The sequence below is a fragment of the Hyperolius riggenbachi genome, chromosome 8 (assembly GCF_040937935.1).
Source record: "Hyperolius riggenbachi isolate aHypRig1 chromosome 8, aHypRig1.pri, whole genome shotgun sequence".
Lineage (NCBI taxonomy): Eukaryota > Metazoa > Chordata > Amphibia > Anura > Hyperoliidae > Hyperolius > Hyperolius riggenbachi.
The window spans coordinates 273,236,651-273,248,830 of NC_090653.1; the positions used below are offsets into that span (position 1 = coordinate 273,236,651).

Here is a 12,180-nt window from a genome sequence, read left to right on the forward strand (position 1 = left end):
CCCTGGCTACATCTATTGGGCACATATACCCCCTGGCTACATCTACTGGGCACATATACCCCCTGGCTACATCTACTGGGCACATATACCCCCTGGCTACATCTACTGGGCACATATACCCCCTGGCTACATCTACTGGGCACATATACCCCCTGGCTACATCTACTGGGCACATATACCCCCTGGCTACATCTACTGGGCACATATTCTCCCTGGCTACATATACTGGGTGCATATACTCCCTGGCTACATATACTGGGGACATATACTCCCTGGCTACATATACTGGGGACATATACCTCTGGCTACATATACTGGGCACATATATCCCTGGTTACATATACTGGGGACATATACCTCTGGCTACATATACTGGGCACATATATCCCTGGCTACATATACTGGGGACACTAGCTGTTTGTCATTATGTGCATTTACTGGTGAAAATCTGTCTCTTATTATGTGCATTTGCTGGTGAAAAGCTGTCTCTTATTATGTGCATTTACTGGTGAAAAGCTGTGTCTTATTATGTGCATTTGCTTTTGAAAAGCGGACTCTTATTATGTGCATTTACTAGTGAAAAGCTGTCTCTTATTATGTGCATTTGCTGGTGAAAAGCGGTCACTTATGTGCATTTACTGGTGAAAAGCTGTCTCTTATTATGTGCATTTACTGGTGAAAAGCTGTCTCTTATTATGTGCATTTACTGGTGAAAAGCTGTCTCTTATTATGTGCATTTACTGGTGAAAAGCGGTCTCCTGTTATGTGCATTTACTGTTGAAAAAACGGTCTCTTATGTGCATTTACTGTTGAAAAGCTGTCTCTTATTATGTGCATTTACTGGGGAAAAGCTGTCTCTCATTATGTGCATTTACTGATGAAAAGCTGTCTCTCATTATGTGCATTTACTGATGAAAGATTGTCTGTCATTACCTGCATTTACTGGTGAAACGCTGTCTCTTATGTGCATTTAGTGGGGAAATGTTGTCAGTAAAAATCTTTTGTCAGTAAATTTTTAGGTATTTGTCAGTAAAAAGTAACGTGAAAGGTTGGCAACACTGGCAGGCTGTGCGGCGCAACGGGAAAGATACAGGCAGCCCACCTCACGCTTGGGCTTGGCGGGGGGAGGAGCCGACGACAGCGAGCAAGAGTAGGATGGCCGCAGGCAGCCATAAATACGCAGCGTGTGACTGCGTTGCACTCGCAGAGCCTTTTAGCCTGAGTCAGTCCAGAGACTAGCAGACTTGCAGGCAGCCAAAGCCAGCCAGGAGCAAGCCAAAGGAAGAGGAGTAGAAATGGGGTATCGCATGCATGCGTAAAGAGGTGGAAGGTGTGGGTGTGATTAGGCAAGACATGGGTGTGGTTATGTGGTTGGGCGCGGTTAATTTAACCACTCCCATAGGCGCCAGAGAAAATCTTGCACCCAGGTGCCAGGCACCCCAGGCTCACCCCTGTCAACAGCATCTTGTGTCTGTTTGGAGGAGGTAAGTCCACCTTGACCTCCTCTTATTTAAACATTTTTTGTGATTTTTATCCTTAAGGCGCCTCTGTTTTGCCTATACATTACCTGAGTCCACCCCTGGTGGAGGGGTATAGGCATAGGTTTGTATTAGAGTCGCTGATGCACTAGTAGGAAAGATTAGGTTTAGCCATTAAGTGGGGGTAGTTTTAGGCACTAGGGAAATTGAGAATGGCCACTGGGTTTGTTCAAAGTAAATAATTCACAATAGGCAACTCCTGTATGCACAACTCATGCAGCGGTGGAGCGAGCTACATCAGTCAGAGTTAAAGCTCCACTGAACAGGAATCCCCAGTGTCAGCCAAAGATTACACTGCAAAGGATTATTATTATTATGTTGTTATTATTATTTATTTATAAAGCGCCAACATATTCCGTGGCGCTGTACAATGTAAGAAAACAAACAAGGGATACATAATGATACAGACAATGATATACATCAAATATGAACACTGGTACAAAATACAGAACAAGTGATTACAATAGCAAATTTAACATGATGACTAAAATGTATAAATGTATAACAGAGTGCAAGCAATTAAAATAACATTCCATGACACAAAAGGGTGAGAGCCCTGCCCTTGCGAGCTTACAATCTAAGGAATGGGGTGGAAACAAGAGGTGGAGAAGTATACAGTATATATACAGGCAGTGCGTGATTAGGTTATTTAGTAAGGAGTAAAACTAGACGCGAGGTTGAAGGGTGCATGGCCTAAGCTAGAGAATATGCTTGTCGGAAAAGGTGGGTTTTGAGGGAGCATTTAAAGATTTCAAAGGTGGCAGAGTGGCGGATGGGCTGTGGAAGGGCATTCCAGAGGAGGGGTAAGGTACGTGAGAAGTCTTGTACCCATGAATGTGAGGAGGTAATTGTAGAAGAGGATAAAAGAAGGTTGTGTGCAGATCTGAGATTGCGGTTGGGTTGATATCTGGAAACTAATGAGGAGATGTACAGGGGAGAGAGATTGTGGAGAGCTTTGTAGGTTAGGGTTAAGAGTTTAAACTAGATCCTTTGGTTGATTGGTAGCCAGTGAAGAGCTTGACAGAGAGGATCCGCAGAGGAAGAGCGAGAGGAGAGACTTCCAATTTTGTAAAAAGATGTAATTATTTTATTGGTAACAAGCACTTCAGACAACGCGTTTCGCGGCTCAAACCGCTTCCTCAGGTCAAATAGGGTGCTTAGAGGAAGTGCATGGAAATTCTGGGCGCCAGGATTTCCATGCACTTCCTCTAAGCACCCTATTTGGTGGCTTTTTTCTTTACATTTGTACAGCTCCCAGCCAATAATTACATTACAGGAGGGGATAATGGAAAAGCTACAACACATTACAAGGGCACTGTAAAAGCTAGACTGTGGGCTATGCACCACACACTGCCTGAAAAAGACTTGCAGTAATATAGAGGGTGCAATATTATGCCTTGTACACTGGAGGGCTCCTCAGACCTTTGCCTGGTTGGCCTGTGCCCAAAAACACCTCTGCTTCTCCATAAAGTCTCCTTGTGGAGGCTTTTTGTAGAATAAGTCGACCCTCACTAACCATGAGTCCTACAATGCTCCAACTATGACTCGGTGCAGCTTGCCACCAGGAGGAAAGATTCACACAATATGGTGCAGTCTTAAGGCCCTCACCCACCTCGTGATTTTTCAGCCGATTTTTTTTTAGCAATGAGCAATCATTTCTGTGATCTCGCGACGTGGGTACAGGCGTGCAGGGATGCTCTTCCAAGTAGTTACAAGTTCAAAACTACTCAGATTCTAAATGTAAATGATACAGCTGAGACAGAGGGTTGATTTACCCATGCGCTCGGCGGATCACACATTGCATCACACGTTGCGTCACACGTTGCACCACACGTTGCATCACACGTTGCATCACACGTTGCATCACAAGTTGCATCACATATTGCGTTCCAGTTCACTCTCACACTTCCTCCTTCAAGCTGAAAGGAGGAAGAGCGGGAGTGGCGTGGAATGCGACTTATGAATGCAAATGAAATGCATATCATTCAACGGGCACATGGGTAAGTTAACTAACCCCCTGTCTCCCGCGGTCACAGCTGTATCATTTACATTTCAAATCCGAGTAGTTACAAACTCGTAACTACTCGGAAGAGCATCCCTGCAGGCGTGTAATTAAGTGAACAATGTTTAACGACGCGCAGTGATAACGACTGTCGTGATGGATCGGATCTTTAAAGAGGAACTCCGGTGAAAATAATGTAATAAAAAAAGTGCTTCATTTTTACAATAATTATGTATAAATGATTTAGTCAGTGTTTGCCCATTGTAAAATCTTTCCTCTCCCTGATTTACATTCTGACATTTATTACATGGTGACATTTTTACTGTGGGCAGATGATTTAGCTGCTGCATGCTTTTTTGGCAGTTGGAAACAGCTGTAAACAGCTATTTCCCACAATGCAGCAAGGTTCACAGACAGGAAACTGCCAAGAGTATGTACTCAGAATTTCTTTGTGGGAGGGGTTTCACCACAATATCAGCCATACAGCGCCCCTGATGATCAGTTTGTGAAAAGGAATAGATTTCTCATGTAAAAGGGGGTATCAGCTACTGATAAAGTTCAATTCTTGGTCGAAATTTCTATTTAAGATCTCCGGCGACTCCGCTCAAATACCACAATCGATTGACTTCCCATTCGCACCCGTCGTGTGACGTTGCGTGTACCCACCTGCGGGAAAATGGATCGGGAGCGCATGTTGTCATGGGACGTCGCTGGGATCCATCTTCCTGGTTCGCGAGGTGAATATTCAGCTTTATAGGAAAGTTATCTCAATCAGTCATGCACAACTCCTATCCTGAAACCTCTCTCACTGCACCTGTCTTTGCATCTCTCTCCCACAGCGTAAAAGATAAATAAATTGCTGGTCGTCAGTCAGCAGGCAAGGTCTCTCTGCAGCTGTCTCTCCGAGAGTAATTGATACATTTGATTTGACTTCTGGAACATCAGCAAGTTCATAGATATTCGACTTTACAGGGCTCATTTGCATGCGCATAGCAGAGCGGTATTGGATGAGACAGTACATGATCTAAGAGAGTTAAAAACAGGCTGAAGCTTCCTGGAGGGCTGTGCGCGTCGAATTCTGAATGCGCTCTGTGTGCGCTCGGGTGTGGTGCTGCAGTCTGCATGCATGTATTTTTTTTTTCTTTTTTAACAATAACCTTTCTGATTAAAGTGTCAGGTGAAGAAGGCATTGGACCATGAACATTAAATAATTCAGGGCTTCGCTGTTTGCTATGCAAGTGGACAAGGCAGAAATGCAAATTTATTTTTTGCTCAGTCGTGGGAAGCGAGTTTGGTGCAATTGGAGTCAGGAAGAGATTCTTTAGAGTGAAATTCCCAGTCTATCTGCAATTTATACATAAAGCATTTTGCAAATATTACAGAATGTGCTTTTCTGCCGTGACTTTACTTTTGTGTTTTTAGAGACGAACTGAAGCGAAAATTAAGATATAATGATTTGTATGTGTAGTACAGCTAAGAAATAAAACATTAGGAGCAGAGACATAAGTCTAACATTTGTTCCCAGTACAGGAAGAGTTAATAAACCCCAGTTGTTATCTATGCAAAAGAACCACTGACCGCCACGACTTTTAAAGTCGCAGAGAGCTCTGTCTTCTGAAACTTATTATCTCAAGTGTCTGTCACTGTATTGTTTTGTTTTCTTTCTGCAGTGGACAGTTCAAAAGTTCAGTAGCCTGCTCTGTAAAATCATTTAGAATGCTGAGTAGTGTGTAAACTGCAAATATTAGAGAATGATGCAATGTTATAAAAAAAACTATATAACTGAAAATAAAAATATGAGAATATTTTCTTTGCTACTAATGTTCTAGTAATTATCTGTACTACACAACCAATTCGTTATATCATAATTTTTTTCTTTGCTGCAGTGTTTATTTAATTAAGCGTTTTTAACTATTTTTTACAGTATTTTTGGTATGTTGGTGTAGAGTGCTCACAGTCCCCATTTTTGAAGCTTAAAAGCAATTTTTTAAATTTGTTAGTCCACCAATATTTTGCTATTTTACTATTGCCTATCCTGACCTCATTCTCACTTGAGCCCCACTGTACCAATGCCTAACCCTAACCAACTCCACAACTGATGCTTAACCCTAACCTCCCCCTCCCCCCACAACCGATGCTTAACCCTAATCGACCACTCCCCCCAACCTATGTCTAATCCTCACTGACCCCACCCGATGCCTAACCCTAATTGACCTCCCCAACCAATGTCTAATCTTAACTGATGCCCCCACCCAATGCCTAAACCCAACCAAAGTGCAGCTACAATACAGGAGTGTAACTATAGGGGAGCAGCCCTTGCGATAGCAGGGGGGCCCAGAGCTCCGGGGGGCCTCCAACTAATAACCTTCCCTTCCTCCGATACAGGGGACTACACTTCCGATTAGGTTTTTTTGCGGCTACACTTGTTATGTTTGAAGATCATGATGGTCAAACTTGTTTTATGACCCTTGTGAGATGGGCCCCAAGACTGTGAGGGTCACCAGGGGGAGGCAAGGAAAGGGGTGTAAACATTAGGGGCCCCATCAAAGTTTTGCTGGGAGTCCCATATAGTCTAGTTATGTCACCAATACCCGGTGCCTCGTGTAAAAACTAGCTGTATGACACAGGGCTAGGAAAACGTCTGCACCCGAAGTTCAGTTTTGACATTCTGAAGTTTTTCCCAAATTCGCTAAAACTGCCATCGTCCACTAACATTTCTACTTCTCATCTGCAGGTGTAAATGTAACTTACATGCCAACGCCTGTAACTTCCGAGAAGGAGCCTTGCAGTGCGAATGTGAGCATAACACCACCGGACAGGACTGCGGCAGGTGCAAGAAGAGCTTCCGCAACCGTTCCTGGCGTGCCGGATCCTACACTCCTATGCCTCACGGGTCTCCCAATTCCTGTAAGTAATGTCTGCCTGTAGTTTCTGGTGACACAGTTAACTCATCTCGTACTCACTGGATTCTATTATTTCCATTGCTTTGTCGAGTCGTTATATTCAGATCTACAGACATTGTTAGAAGGGAAAAGCTGTATATCCACTGTGCACTACACGACCAAACTCATTAGAGACTGATAAGTAAATACATTTAAACTCAGTGGACTGTTTCAAGAATCAAGATGACCACTTAATGACCACAGGACTAAATGAGGCACATGTGGTCCCATTTTAACGGTGATGAGTTGTAAAATACACTTTGGTGGGTCTTAAAGAGAATCTGTATTGTTAAAATCGCACAAAAGTAAACATACCAGTGGGTTAGGGGACATCTCCTATTACCCTCTGTCACAATTTCGCCGCTCCTCGCCGCATTAAAAGTGGTTAAAAACAGTTTTAAAAAGTTTGTTTATAAACAAACAAAATGGCCACCAAAACAGGAAGTAGGTTGATGTACAGTATGTCCACACATAGAAAATACATCCATACACAAGCAGGCTGTATACAGCCTTCCTTTTGAATGTCAAGAGATCATTTGTGTGTTTCTTTTCCCCTGTTCTCATGCACTGAAGTTTCAGGCTGCTCGTTTCTTCCTGCAAACAGCTTTGCCCTTGTCTGTAATTCCTCAGTATGTGAAAGCCCAGCCAGCTCAGAGGACGATTTATCCAGCTTGTAAAAGATAAGAGAGAAGAGAGAAGCTGCCCTAATCTAAATAATACACAGGCAGTGTGCATAGAGGGGCCTGGAAGGGGGAGTTCATAGCAGAACCACAACACTGAAGAACTTGGCAGCCTTCCAGACACAGGCCGACAAGTCTGACAGGGGAAAGATACATTGATTTATTACAGAGACTGTGATAGTAGAAAGTGCTGCAGTAAGCCAGAACACATTACAATAGCTTTTGGAACTTGTAGGATGATAAAAAACAGGATGCAATTTTTGTTACGGAGTCTCTTTAAAGCTTGGACACACATCACATAAAAAATAGGTACAGACAATCTCAATCCAGCATAAACTATAAAAAGTAGAAAAATCTGTATATTCTATCTAACGGAATAATTGAACAAAATTATCTAATTGAAAAAAAATGAAAAAATGTTCCATATATGGGCGCCATTACAGGTGTAACAACTGGCAGGAAGTCAGATGAGGTCCGTCTAGTGAGGGACAAGTCAGAAACAAAAAAAAGAAATGTTGGTCTTTATTGAATCCCAAATTCTCTTATTTTTGACCCCTATCTGAAATTGATCACAAAGTTGACCAGTCTAGTTTGTTGGGGACAACAGATCACCCTTAGTTTCAATTACTGTGATCTTAAAGATGGCCATGCACTGTAAAATCTGGATAGTATGACTATGTCTATGGTCCTGGACATATATGGGCCCTTATTTAAAGGACCACTACTGCAAAAAAAAAGTAGGCATTTAAAATCTGACAGAATCGACGGGTTTTGGGCCAGCCCATCTCCTCATGGGGGATTTTCAAGGTTTTCTTTGTTTTCAACAGCATTTCCTGAACAACAGTTTAACTGCCAAAATAGTAAGATACCAGCCAGCCTCCCTACTCATTTGCACACAATTTTGTCAGTTAGACTTTGCAACTGTTGTTCAGGAAATGCTTTTGAAAACAAAGAAAGCCCTGAGAATCCCCCATGAGGAGATGGACTGGCCTAAAACCTGTTGGTTCTGTCAGATTTTAACTGCCTACTTTTTTTGCGATAGTGGTCCTTAAATTATAGTCGGATGGTGATTCTCGATGGTTTTCATTAACTTCCAAGAATCTGAAAGATTTAAGAGAGCCAATGGTGCAATATTGTTAGTATAATGTGGTATTGTAACGATTGTGGAATTATCTCCGAGGTCAGCGCACAACATGTGCGCTGACACTGCGAAAACCCTCCACAAGTGCTTGGAAAAGAGAGCCCAGCTTTGGTGCAAAATGCACCTGTAGGGAGCAATTCCAACCGGCAGATGGAGCTGTGGAGTACAGAGGAACTTGGTCTCTGTACAACTACAGATGCCAGATGGAGATTGTATGAAGTGAAGCAATAAAGGGCAAGATAGCCTCTCGAGAGAGAGAGTGAGCACAGAGACAGAATGTATGTATGTCCACCAATCTAGTCGCCACCCGGCGACGGTGGACACACAACAGCGAAGACCAAGTGAGAAAGCAATCGCAAGAATGGCGATTGCTAATAGAGACACAAGACTGAGTAAAGACAGATCATAGGAAGAATAAAGACAGAACCAATTAACAAACTGTAATCCAACATGAAAGAACAGACAGGACTAGCTACACACGGTCACCACACGTTAAGCGCAATAGCGACAAAGCGCGTGCAAGGCATGGTCACCGCACGTTAAGCGCAACAGCGATAAAGCGTACCAACCCTGACTAACAAATGAAACACAAAAAAAGAAAACAAACAAAGAACGCGAACGCTTGCTCATCGGTTGCCTCACCCAGACAACAGCAAGCGTTCATTCCAGACAAGACAGACAGAAGGAGTAACCAGTAGCAACCGCTGCTCTGGCTACACTCCAAGACAAAGTACCAAGAGATCCACCACCTCTACCGCTAGGGCGAATGCGATCCAGACAGACAGATAGAGCAACCAGTAGCAACCGCTGCTCTGGCTTACACTCCAAGATAGAATACAGAAAGATCCACCGCCTCTACCGCTAGGGCGAATGCGATCCAAACAGACAGAGCGATTCACTGTCAGCCACCGTTGGAGAAAGTGCAATTGCAACAGATAAGACAGAACTAGGCAATACAGATAATAAACAACCTGACTGCGCTAGAAGGAATGCTAGTGCACTCCCAAGGATAACTACTCTAAGACAATATTTAGCAAAAAAAATAGCAGAGGGGCTGTAACTCAAGGTAAGTCCAGCAGAACCAAACCTTTATGACCAGCAGGGAATTCTGGGAGGAAATGGTATTTATACTGCAAGCTTTCAAGAGAGGCAGAGCTATCAATAGCCAGATAAGTGAATGCAAATCCCTCACCAGAACAGCAAGTCTGAAACTTGCAGAGTGAAGACAGGTCTCTTTTCCAGGGACCAGCAGCATACAGACCTGAAAAATGGTCAAAAAGCTGCCTGCCTGTGCAGACAGCAGAGCAGATCATTACAGGTATATTGTGTTAGAAAAGTTTATACTCACAAAGGTGGGTTTACAAGAACTTGCAACCACTGTCAGAGCTTGCGGGATGTAACCGTCCACGCTCGGTTTCCAGGTCTGCTGCGCAGGTACTGGTTGGTCGGTCTTCTTCGGGGTTTAGACTATCTAAAACAACACAGGCGGATGTACCCTAGAAATATAGAATCACAGTCACTTATGATTTATAATTAAGTAGCAGGAGATAATGTGCCTGACCTTTTCTAAAGGACAAATCAAGTTAATTGGAAAAAAAAACATTTATTCATTCAAACATATAAAAACAACACATGACACAGGTGTTGTACTGCTTCTTCAGGTCAATAAAACCACCTACAATAAACACACACACACATATTGTTAATATAATAAATCTCTTGAAACTGAACATGCCTTAGCTGCCGGAAACAGGGCAGTGATTAATTGGCTAGGAAGGGCTGGGCTCCAAGTCAGAAAAGGGGAGGTGTCTACTGTTTCGAGGCCCAGAATGATGAGGCTAGGGATGGTCAATGAGATGCAAATAATTTTGAGTTGATGCAGCATTATGCAAATTTTGTATGCATATTTATGCAGCTTGAAAATTAACCAATCTAATCCTACTGAGGTAAAATTTGATTGGTCCATTTCAAGCAGCAATCCTGCATCAACTCGAAATTATTTGCAACTCATTGACCACCCTTAGATGAGGCACCCCAGGTAGCAGAGGTAAGTACCTTATAGTACCTGCAGCTAAACAGTGTTGTCAGTTTACAAACGTAGCCGACCATGACAGGTTTGCTGTAAACGTTTCCCATCTACCTCGAGAAATTGCCAGCAGATTATCCGTTTAAACATTCACTGGATGCACAAATCACATTCACTTCTAAGCCGATGTCCTCTCGGAGTTTTCCAAAGAGACCGCTGAGGTTTTTTTTCTCTCTTTTCTCCTTTCGTTCTTGCTTTAAACATCTGCACTTTAAATTGATCAAAGCTTAAAGGAAAGCATTCAGAGGACTGTGACTGGGGTGTCACCGGGACTGCGGCGAGAAGGAGGATTTCAAAGGGAACAAGCTTGTCAGATTGAGCCGCCAGCCTGTATCCCTTCAAAGGACCTGACAAAGACACGCAGGGCTTAGACTGAGATCCTTGTTCTCTGCATTTTCTGAACGCTTCCCGTCCTCCGACTCTCCCCTTCCCTGTCTGAGATTTAAAGGTCTAGGAGGCTGGAGCAGAAAGTTAATGTGTGTAAAAGAGCCCCAAATGGAGTTTACAGATATAGACCGTATAAAAGCGCCCATACGTTTGCAGCTTATAGTTCTGAATGAGCATCTATTTTCACTTAAAACGGATGGAGGCGCCCAATGCATAAAAGATGGGTTAATAAAGCTGTTGATCTTATAAACAGAGAGGTAGTCTTACCTCTCTTGAAGACTTTGGACTGGTTTATTGAAAGCAGGTCTTTTATTTGAGTACATAAAATTGACAACGCATTTCGTGGGCGCTTGCCCGCTTCCTCATATCAGTGAAAAAACAGGTGCCTTAACTGCTATGGCTGTGTAAGCACAAGTGCCTCTATGGCACATAGTAGTTTGTCCTAAAGAACATTCGGAGTGCAACCGAACAGTTAAGTTACAAACCTGGAAAACCGAGCAGGGACGGTTAATTTCCTGCTGCTCTGATGGTGGTTGCAAGGATTTGCAACCCACCTTTGTGAGTATATACATCCTTAGCATTTTGCTTTTCCGAATCTTAAATGATTCTGCATCATTGAACTCCTAGTCTCCTTTTGTCTTTAGATGAGCCTGGGGGGTGTTATACTCACAGGAACCATCGACATAAGCTATCTTCTATTTTACACAATACGACAAGAAGTAGAAGGTTTTCTTTATGTGCATTTATCTTTATTTAAATGACCACTATTGTGAAAAATTGTACAATTTACACATACATTTTAGATGTAAAAATTTTTCAGCGTAAGATAAGCCATAAATTACTTTTTTCCTATGTCGCTGTCCCTTACATTAGGGAGTAAAAAGCAGACAGACCAGGCCAAGCCATTGCCACATAGGAGATTCTCAGTGTTATAATTCTTTACAAAAGTAACCACTGGAAACAATGTACACAAAGATGTCAGCTAGCTTCCCTATTCATGTACAGCCTATTTCGGCATTTGGACTGAAAAACTGTAGTTCAGTAAGTGTTTTTGTAAATAAAGGAAAAACTGATAATCTGCTATAAGCAGATTAGACAGGTCTATCAGATTTTCACTACCTATTGTAAGTGACAGCAACATAGGAAAACATGTCATTTATAGTGTTACTATAGTATTTATAGTGTTATAGTTAGAGTTGGGCCGAACCTCCGATTTTAGGTTCGCGAACCGGGTTCGCGAACTTCCGCGGAAGGTTCGGTTCGCGTTAAAGTTCGCGAACCGCAATAGACTTCAATGGGGATGCGAACTTTGAAAAAAAAAAATGTATGCAGGCCACAAAAGTGATGGAAAAGATGTTTCAAGGGGTCTAACACCTGGAGGGGGGCATGGCGGAGTGGGATACA

The 12,180-nt window shown here is 42.8% G+C and overlaps 1 protein-coding gene across 35 annotated transcripts in view; it reads left to right on the plus strand.

Moving 5' to 3' along the window:
• NTNG2 (netrin G2) overlaps positions 1-12,180 on the plus strand; it is a 293,725-nt gene that overhangs the window by 203,614 nt on the left and 77,931 nt on the right. For all 35 annotated transcript variants that reach the window (XM_068248880.1, XM_068248879.1, XM_068248878.1 and 32 more), the window contains one exon: positions 6,275-6,447. In XM_068248880.1, coding sequence (XP_068104981.1) covers positions 6,275-6,447 — 173 coding nt within the window. The remainder of the gene's footprint in view (positions 1-6,274; positions 6,448-12,180) is intronic.